At 47.5% G+C, this 10,261-nt stretch overlaps 1 protein-coding gene across 5 annotated transcripts in view; it reads left to right on the top strand.

Annotated features, from left to right (window-relative positions):
• Window positions 1–2,290: 2,290 nt before the first annotated feature.
• FMNL3 (formin like 3) overlaps window positions 2,291–10,261 on the top strand; it is a 51,668-nt gene continuing 43,697 nt past the window's right edge. For 2 of the 5 annotated variants that reach the window (XM_081821624.1, XM_081821626.1), the window contains exon 1: window positions 2,292–2,720. In XM_081821624.1, coding sequence (XP_081677750.1) covers window positions 2,595–2,720 — 126 coding nt within the window. In that variant the 5' untranslated portion in view covers window positions 2,292–2,594. Of the gene's footprint in view, window positions 2,721–10,261 lie in introns of all 5 variants that reach the window. The other 3 variants (XM_081821627.1, XM_081821623.1, XM_081821628.1) reach the window with 2 other exon arrangements.

Raw genomic sequence — 10,261 nt, 5'->3', positions numbered from 1 at the left:
CATCCACATGATGATGATTTCCAAACTGATACTACCAACCTAGATCTCCAGATTCATTTATATCCAATTGCCAAATGGCTAACTCTACTTGGATGTCCAGTCAGCAAATCAAACTCATCACAGTCAACACCCTGTTTCTAATCTTCCCTTTCTGGCTCTCCCTCAACAAACCTACTCCTCTCTCCATTTCGGTTAGTGAAAACTCCACCCTCCCAGTTGCTCAGGTCAAATAAAAACTTTGAATGTGGAGGGTGAATAAAAGATAATTCCAAAGTACCAAACAATACTATTGGTCCTACTTTGACCATTTCCGGGGCTCCTGCCTGGCTCAGTCAGTAGAGCATGCAACTCTTGATCCCAGCGTTGTGAGTTCACACCTCACTCTGGGCATGGAGTTTACATACATACATACATACATACATACATAAATAAATAAATATAGAGGTAACTATGTATCTATAGACAAAATGTGGCAAAAAAATTTTTAAAAAAAGAATCTGACCATTTCTCTCTGCCTGTACAGCTCTCCTGGTTCAAACCACCACCATCTCTCCACCTGTATTATCTCACACTGACCTCCTTGCTGTTCCTCTAACACATGACACATAGTATGGACTTGCCATCCTCTCTGGATCATTCTTCCCTCAGATATCCACATGGCTTACTCCCTTACTTTCTTCAGGTCTTTATCCAAATCCAAACGTCATCTTATTACTGAGGCCTTCTCTGACCATCTTATTTAAAATTTTAACCTCTCTTCCACCTCTATCCCTTTTTAGTTTTATTTTCATTAACACTGATCACTAGCATCGGTACATTTTACTTGTTTAGTTGTAAGTGTAAATTCTGAAATGGCAAGGTATATGCCTTTTTTGTTTACAGATGTATCTGCAAAACCTGAAACAGTATCTGACATATAATAAGCTTTTCAGTAAAAATTTGTTGAATACATAAAGAAAAAGTCAAGGTGATAACTTCAGGCATGGTTAGATTCAGGTTTTCAGGGTGTTGCTAGAACTCTGGCCTCTTAGCTTTGCTTTCCCCAGCAGGCTTGAAGTGTGATGGGTGAAGACATGATGGCTACCAGCAGCTCCAGATTTACATCCTAACAATCCAGCAACCCTAATGGAAACAGAGTGTCTCTTTCCTGACTGTTCCAGTGAAAGAAAGCCTTGGAAATGAGTCTTATATTCTGGGTTTGGGTCAAGTGTTGATCCCTAAAACAGTCTCTAAGGGTAGGGGAAGAAAATACTGTGACTGGCAGGGCCTAGGTCATAAGGCCTCCTGGAAAGGGGGTGAAGTTCAGTTCCATTTGGACTGAGAAGAGGGAATTGGTGGTTCCCTAAGAGGAAATGGGGTGCTATTACTTGAAGAAAAGGAATGGAAGCTAGGCTAGCAGAAAAAACAGATGTTCATCACATCATCAGTGATGACCCACCAGCAGACCTAGCCCAGAATAGCATTATTCTTCTGCACCTCCATTTTCACGTCCAGCCAGATCAGCTTCTGAACTTTGGTAAGATTCTCTCCTCCGAAATGCCTTTTCACCTGTCTCTGTCAGTTGAAGTTTTCCTCACCCCTCAGTGCCCAATTCAAATGAGTTCATTATAACTCTTAATGGGCGTGGTCTCTCTCCCTCTCCTGAGCATCCTAGTTGTTTCTTTTTTCTTTTTTTTTTAAAGATTTTATTTATTTATTTGACAGAGAGAGACACAGGGAGAGAAGGAACGCAAGCAGGGGTCGTGGGAGACGGAGAAGCAGCTTCCCGGGGAACAAGGAGCCCGACGCGTGGCTCGATCCCAGGACCCTGGGATCATGACCTGAGCGGAAGGCAGACGCTTAACGACTGAGCCACCCAGGCGCCCCATCCTCGTTGTTTCTACTTCTCGTGTAGCTAGCTTTACACACTGTGCCCTATATATTACATATTTGTATGTTTTACGAGCTCCTTGTGGAAAGGGCCAGGTCCATTTCCCGGACGTCCATGTCAGCGCCTCACACCTCCAGCAACCACGGTGATTCGATTCGCACCGGAGCCGCCAGGGCGCGCTAGGCGCCAGGCGCGAGGCCGCCGGGGGGGCGGGAGGCGCTGTGATTGGCAGGTACTGTCGTCAATCAGGCGCGGGGGGCGGGACGGGATGCTCAGGAGGCCTGTAGGCGGGAGGCGGGCCCTGCATGAATGGGGCGCGCGGCGCGCGGGCTGTAGTCGGCGTTCGGGGGTGGGGAAGCCGGAGTCTCGGCCGGGAGTGGGTGGGAGGAAGCCAAGTGGGGGGGGGGGTGGGAGGGAAAGAGCGCGAGGGGGCGGGGAGGGGCAGCGCGGGAGCGGCGAGCAGAGAGCGGCCAGGCGGCGGGTGTGAGCGAGAGCGGTGGCCGCCGGGTCGGTCGCTTCGGTGCCGCTGTCCGCTGCGCTGCCTCCGCCCTCGCAGCGCGTCACCGCCTGCGGGACCCCGAGGAGCTCTCAGCGCCCCGTACGGGGCAGAGGAGTCGAGACTAGGGGAGCCGACGCTGAGGGAGGAGCCGGGTCGGAGCGGCCGAGCCCAAGGCCCCCGGGCGTGGAGGTGGGGGGCTAAGGCCCCCGAGGGGGCCCCGCTGCGATGGGCAACCTGGAGAGCGCCGAGGGGGGCCCGGGCGAGCCGCCTTCAGTATCGCTGCTGCCGCCGCCCGGCAAGATGCCGATGCCTGAGCCCTGTGAACTGGAAGAGAGGTTCGCCTTGGTGCTGGTGAGAGCTGAGCCCAGTCCCTTCCCCCTCCTACCGTCCCCGAGGTCCCAGTGCCCGGGGTAGGACTTTGCCCGGGTGTCCCTAGCCGGCCCACCCCTTCGCGGGGGGGGTTTCCGATAGACACAGTGTCTTCTTGGCAATCTCTGAGCAGCCGCTGGTCGCCCGACAGCCCCGTCGGGGACCTCCCGACCGCGGCCTCAACCGCTGGACACAGGAGGAGGGGTCCTCAGCCTGAGACCTCCCCAGGATCCACACTTCTTCCTCTTCCCTACCCCTTCTTCAGCCCTCGCACTTCTCCCCGCTTCCCCGACAGCCTTCCCAGGTCCCTAGAATTCTCATTTCTAAGCCTCTTGCTGGTGCCGGGGAATTCAGAAACCTGGGGCCGGCCCACTCTTCAGCCCAAGTTAGGGTTCTCTGACTGGGGAGACCGCCTCTCGTGTTAACATGGAGGCTTCCCAGGGAGTGGGTCCCACTTCCAGCCCAGACCAGATGTTTGGGGGAGAGGTGGGGGAATGGAGAGGGGGCTGGGAGCTCTCGAAGGGGGTGGAATAAAGAGTGATGCCATTCTACTTATTTTCAGAATGGCCTGCAGGCATCCTGCAAAGTTATAGTGGATTTGTCTAAAAGGCTGAACATGTGGATAAGCCATTTCACCAGTGTATTTTTACAACTGAAACAATACACAAACCATCCCGCCTCCTTTTTTTTCCTCCCTCTTTATGTTAAGCCCTAGTGGCTGGCTTGTGTTCTTTTGCCTGTGCTTCCTTTTAGACTTTCTGTAGGTTCCCCAAAGATCTGTATAGATGAATCTTAAGGCTGCTTTGGGATTCTCCTTTGGTGTGGGAACTGGACATTGGTGTCAGTGGCTCTGTGGATAGGGAGGATCTGAGCTGGTATCCCTGGGATGGAGCCAGGAAATATGTTGGAGGTAATAATGAAGTTTTGGGGAAAGAAAATGAACGAGGTGATGGAACATTTGCTGGCAGAGGTAAACCTTTGAGAAATTTGGGGAAATAGTTCCCAGTCCCTCAAAGAACTCTCTAAACAGGCAGTGTTAATGCTGCTGTTATTGTTATTGTTGGTATGGCCTGAAGGGCCTGCTTTGCCTTTGCCCATGTGGAGGGAATAGTTGTGGACCTAGCAGCCTTATTGGATTTCATCTGCCTTGGAATAGGGAGATTAGATCTATTGGCAACAGTGGGACTGTCTAGAGATCCTGGCCTCTCCGATGGTGGAGAGCCTGACATTAGCCCACACTGGTACTGCAGCCAGCTCAGAGGCATTCCAAGGGGAAGCGATGTTACTGGAACCTCTCTGCCCACCAGCTCTGCGGAGGGCCAGAGGGATCTGGGCCACACATCCTGTGGCCCTCTGCATTTCCCCCAGCCTCCTCAAGGGGATGGGTGAGTCAGTGATTACTGACGTGCTATGGCCAACTCAGAGGCTGAGGAGGAGAGATTGGGATTTGGTGCCCTTGAGAACAAGAGCTCAACTGTTGGGGAAAAGAGTGGGAGGGAATCTGCACTCCAGTGGGGGTGTGAATCCCGCCCCCCCCCCCCCCCCGCAGTGAGCTGGCACGAAGTAGTTACAGAAATTGGAGAGAAAGGAATAGTTTGAGGTGGACTGGGTGGGGAGCTGCCTTAGGTAGGGGCTGCCAGGCTGTTGGTCATGAGAGCTCAGAACCAGAGTTGATCGAGTTCTCATTGGAACTTGGTTGACAAGTTTGTTTAGTTAGTTGGCAAACTGATGGCTTAATATCCACAAAATGCACGTGGTGTCCTGATTAGTAACCACAGCACCCAGAGAGCACAGGTCAAGCGGGAGCCGGGACCACCCACTTGCAAGTTATACTTTCTGTATAAAGTTTTGATTTGTTTCCTCTTGGCTTTTGTTTTGGTCTTGTTTCTGTGTGCCTGAGCTGCTGCTGATGGGGGGTTGGAACAGGGCAGGCCAGGGCTAGTTAGCTGTCTTATGGGAGGAGGGGATTTTACCTCACTTTTCCAACACAGGGAAATCATGCTTTCTTGGGGATTTGGGTTCTTCTCTAGGGGCTCCTTCCTCTGCTTCTGAAACGTGCCCTTTTTACTATCTTTCTTTCTCCTGTCCTACTGTTTGGGAATAGTACTGGCTGTTGGATGTTTGACCCTGGAGCAAGCTCAGGTGTATTTCCTGAATAGTCAGGAGAAGTGGAGTGTGTGTAGTAGAAAAAGCAAGGGCTGTCTTAGTAACTGTCTTAACCTCTCTAAGCCTCATCTATACATTTTAAGACTTCCTTATCTAGAAGATAGGGTAATAATTTCTGTCCTAGTAGGTTTATGAGAATTAGATGAGCCATGTATAATAAAGCCCTTGGTACTCTGTAGGTACTCCATATAGATTAGCTTTTTTTCTTGATTGTGTGAGTCAGACAAGCTGCTCCTTTCTTACTTTTTTCTTTCCCAGATTGTCAGCATCATTATGATTGATTTGATTTTTGAAAAAGCTGTTTGAAAGTTTGTTGAGGTGACATATTGGTGCCCTGATTAAACATATGTACTTTCAAGTCAAAGTGGGCTCAAATACTGGCCTCTCCACAATCTCTAGTTAGAAAAGTGTTTGGCCTTAAGCAAGTTGCTTCATCTCTTTGAGTCCCAGTTTCTTCTTATAAATGAAGATAATAATAGTATTTGCCACATGAAGTTGCTGTGTGGATATAATGAACCTGGAAGTCAAGTACTTAGATAGCAGAGTCTGGCAACTACTATATGCTCAGTAAATGGTAGCTTTTAAATTTGTAGCTCTCAGCAGTGACTCAGATCTGAGATCACTTGTATTCCCAAAAAGGATTTTAAGTTTAGAAATATGATGAAACCAATTACCTATTTTGTGTAGCTAGTCTCAGGATATGCCTTCTTCTGTCAGATGGAGGGCTTCCCCCAGTTCCAGTGTATCTGTGGAATACCCGCCCCCAACCCCGAAAACCACACTGGCTGGGAAAGTTGTATCATTGTGAGTCAAGACCACAGGCTCCCAGCTTTCTGGTGTAGACACATGATCTGACACACAGCCTGACAGCCGAGGTCGGAGAGCTCAAGGTCTGAGGCCATGAGGTGATTCATTCAGGACATTGATCCCAAGAGTCCTAACCTGGCCCAGTGCCCTAATCCAAGGCTTCCCCCTACTGCTCTGCTGGGATACTGATCCGCTCATCCCTGGGGGCAGCTGAGGTCCCTGATTGGTCACCTCTGACTGGGATCAGTTCTACCATTTTTCCAGTGTGCTGTACAAATAATATTATTTTTCTGGTGTGCCCCGATATGAAAAAGGTTGGGCAGCTGTGTTATGCTGTCTCTCTGGGATCCTTCCTTACCCCCTGTCTGAACAGCAGCTCCTATTCTTTTGAGTACTGAGAAGTTTAGGGATGGTGCAATTATTGGAACCTCTCTATCCATATCAGAATGAGAACCCATCTCTGGTCTGATAGAGCTGCAGTCTGTGTTTTGGTCCCAACTAGATTACTACCCAACCTCAATTTCTCAGAGCTAGTATTCTGGCCAGTACTGGCCTTTGCTAAGACAGAGAGGGGAGGCAGAGGGCTTTAAGGGCTTTGAAAGGATAGCTGTCTGCCCTTGCTGTGTTTGCACCCTCATTTTTCTCTTTGGTGACTTATTATGGACTTGAAATGGAGTCTAAAGGTTCTGACACCAGAAAAAGCCCTGCTTATCCCTCAGGAGGAGGCTCTCAGGGCAGAAGGGTGGGGTTGTATGACAGCCTGTCCCTGCCATGGGTCCTCCGCTCACATTTCCCTGGTGATGACTGATGGCTTTGGGTTTTGCTGTAAGTGCAGCATTGATGTGGGAGCTAAGCTGGTCTGGGTGCTAGTTGTCTAAGAGGCTTTGAGGGCCTACTGTGACACAGAAAGGGGCTGGGAAAAACTTGGACTAAATATCAAGTTCCAAATGACTACGATGGAAATTTTTTCCCAGCCCTGGGGATTGTGGTGAATTAGTTCAGGCTGGAATAGGACATGGGGGAGGGAGAGGACCCTTGACAGCAGCTGGTCAGAGGAACCCCCTTGCTCAGAGACCTCACTGAGAAGACCTTACGCCACCAGAGAGGAGCCTCATTCCCTTGACCTTCCCATATGACCCTGCCTTAGACTGAGGGAGGTGCGTGGGGGGGTGGGGGAATAGGACTGATGGAGTGGGCTTCTTGTCATTTGGGAGTGTTTTCATTGCTCAGAGGGAGTTTCAGCTTTTTTTCTTTTTTCTCTTAAAGTAATACTCATTCCCTGAGAAAAGTATGGGCAATTTAGAAAGAAGAAAAGATTAAAGATTTATATTGAAGAAAAACATCCGTATTTTCTCTAGTTCCTTTACCAAATGGAGCCAATGTGTTTTAAAACCTTTCATATTTTTTTCTCTGCACAAGGTTTTGTACAATGTTGTAATATTGCTATATATTTTTTAATCCAGTTTGGGGTTTGTTTTCTTTTCCTTTGGCTTTGTTATTTCACTAGTTTTCCCAAGCCAGTCATTGTAAACATTTTTAAATGCTTGTACAGTGGCCCCTCAAGTGAATGTACCATTGTGTACTTAACTGTTCTATTGTTGGACATTTAGGTTGTTTGCTTCTGTTTGCCTTCGTAAACAATGCTGTGATGAACATCTTGGTGTACAAAACCTTTTCAATATTTAGAGTTTTCCTTAGGATAGAAACCCAAAATTGAACCGGCTAGGTTGTAGGACATAAAGTTTTTAAGGTCCTCAATACATATTTCCAAATGGTTTTTAAAAAAGGAGTCATGCATGTGAGTATCCTCAAAGGAAGGGAGGAGGATTGAGAATAGCTTCTTTTCTCCTGATTATGACAATAATACATGTTTATTAAGCAAATTTAGATGTTAAAAATGTGGGGCGCCTGGGTGGCTCAGTCGTTAAGCGTCTGCCTTCAGCTCAGGTCATGATCCCAGGGTCCTGGGATCGAGCCCTGCGTCGGGCTCCCTGCTCCGCGAGAAGCCTGCTTCTCCCTTTCCCACTCCCCCTGCTTGTGTTCCCTCTCTCGCTGTGTCTCTCTCTGTCAAATAAATAAATAAAATCTTTAAAAAAAATGAAGTTAAAAATGTAACAAGTATAAGCTATGTAGAAAAGTATAAAGAAGAGAATTAAAGTCACCTATAATCTCATTGTCTACCATTAACATTTTGATGTACTTACATATATTTTAACAATTAGGATCATACTGTGCAAATTGTTTTGTAAACTGATTTTTATTTTACTTTCTTAAGCATTTTCTCCTTTGTTTAAACATTCTTTAGTATCATGATTTCATAGCTGGATAGTATTCCATAGTATAATACTTTATTATTGCCTTATCTTTTATTTCTCTCTCTTTTTTTGCTACTAAAAATAACACTGTGAAGAATATCCTGTGCATGTCTGAATATTTATTTAGGATAAATTGCTAGAAGTATAATTATTGGGTCAAAGGGGATATGCTTTTTAAAGTCCTCTGAGAAATATGCTTCTAAAAAAGTTGTACTAGTTGGCTTTTTCACTGACAGTGTGCATCCCCTTTCTCTGTAAGCTAAACATTACTGGATGGTTGAACATTTTAAAAAACCTTTGCCAATTTTATTAATAAGAAATGGTGTCTTGTTTTACCTTGCATTTCTTTCAACATTTCATCATAAATGTTTTGGCCATCTTTTGTTTGTAATCTTTGCTCTCTGTTGGGGATTTATTACATATACATATTCCTATGTAATAAATGTATCCATTTCCACATTTTTATTATAAAATTTTTTCACATAGGAAAAAGCATATTATATAAGATTAAAATAATTTTTTAAAAAATGGACACTGGTATATCTACTGTGGAGTTCTTGGAATTGCTTCCTATCCCTTAATTTCTTCTCCCTGCTGTTTTATCTGGGACGAAGAAACCCTTGAGCTCAGGACTTGTTGGGCCTGGGACAAGTCTGCAGCTGGGACGGTCCAGGTGGCAGGCACACCAGTGTTTCAGAGCTCTGTCTGTGGGGAAACAACCCCTACAGCTGCTGAGAACAGGAACTAGTCGTGGTGGAAATAGCTAATCTTCAATGAAGTGAAAAAAGAAGCCAAGGTGGAGAGGAAATGAGACCACAGATCCTCCCCTGCCCCTGAGGTTGCCTGAGAAGGCTGATTGGAGCCAGGGCCCTGGTTCTGTGGTCAAGACCAGAGTTCCGCCCCAGAATCGACTGCAGTGGTCCCAGGGGACAGCAGCGCTGGCTGCCTGAAGTCAGTGTGTTAACTGGTCGACCAGGCTGGTCACCTCCATTCTGGGGGAAACGTTTCTCCCAAGTCTGAGCTAAGCTGAAGCAGTGCCAGGGAGAGGCCGGGGGTTCATTCCAGTTCGGAAATGCACTTCAGAGAAGAGGAAGGGACCTTTTACTTTGAAGATAAGAGAGGGTGCTGTCTCCGTACAGTACCCCCACCTCCTCCTCCTTGCTGGATACTTCAGGGCTCCCTCTTTGAACAGTACCAGGTGGGAACTTAAGGGTTTTAAGATTGTCATCCACAAAGAAAAGTGTATTCCAGAATAGAGATGAACTGAGCAGCTAGAATTCCCAAGTTCCCGGTTCCAGTCTCCCTTTTGCCTCCCTCAGCAAAGCGACATCTTTGTATGTTGTTTTCCTTCCACATGGGAGAATGAATCACCCAAGGAAGACGTCGAACTGTCACGCTTGCCTCTCTGCCCCTGAGATCTTCTGGTTGTCTTTGCCTCCCACCCTGCTCTCTACTTCTCTTTTCATCTTTCAGAATCCACCTCTTTCCAGATTCTCTCAGATTTTCTGTCTTCCATCCCCTCCCAGCAAAGTCACGGGCTGGGAGGTTGTGTGTTGGGCAGGAGAGGACCTGGGTAGGATAGCCCCCCCACCCAACTTTGCGAATTTGCATATTCTTCTCAGTTTATAAAGTACTTTGAGGTCCTTGAATGGTGGTGTAAATAATATTCAGAGCCGCAAGGGGCTAGCAGAATTATTTACATAAGGAATTTTGCCAGGAGAGGAAGGGTTTTACACTGTTTACAATGTGATGCTTCAGTTCTTGTCCTCATCTCTTCGTCCTATGCCCTCCCCATCTCTTTTACCACCTTCCCACCTTCACCCAGAGTTATCGCCAGGGGGGCTGGAGTTGGGGCTGGTGGTCTTGCCCCTGGGTCCCTAAAAACATTAACAGAGCTGGTATGTATTCTCTCTTTTTCCTACTTGCTCATCTACCCAGGGCTAGACTAGAGAATGTCGTAGCCCTCCCCCAGTTGCCCAGTGCCTCTTTAAGGAAGAGCTGGGGATGAGCCTGGCTCCGTACTTTAGGAGATGGTTATCTTGTTTTAAGAACTAACTACCTACAGGGGTGCCTGGGTGGTGCAGTCTATTAAACATCCCACTCTTGATTTCGGTTCAGGTCATGATTTCAGGGTCTTGGGATCGAGCTCCGCATCGGGCTCTGCACTCAGTGCAGTCGGCTTGAGGTTCTCGCTGCCTCTCCCTCTCCCTCTGCCCCTCCCCACGCTCCTGCACA

This window comes from Leptonychotes weddellii, chromosome 5 (assembly GCF_054177405.1).
Source record: "Leptonychotes weddellii isolate Sample4059 chromosome 5, ASM5417740v2, whole genome shotgun sequence".
NCBI classification, from domain to species: Eukaryota; Metazoa; Chordata; class Mammalia; order Carnivora; family Phocidae; genus Leptonychotes; species Leptonychotes weddellii.
The sequence above is the reverse complement of the archived record's forward strand: the minus strand, read 5'-3'. Positions and strand labels throughout refer to the sequence as shown.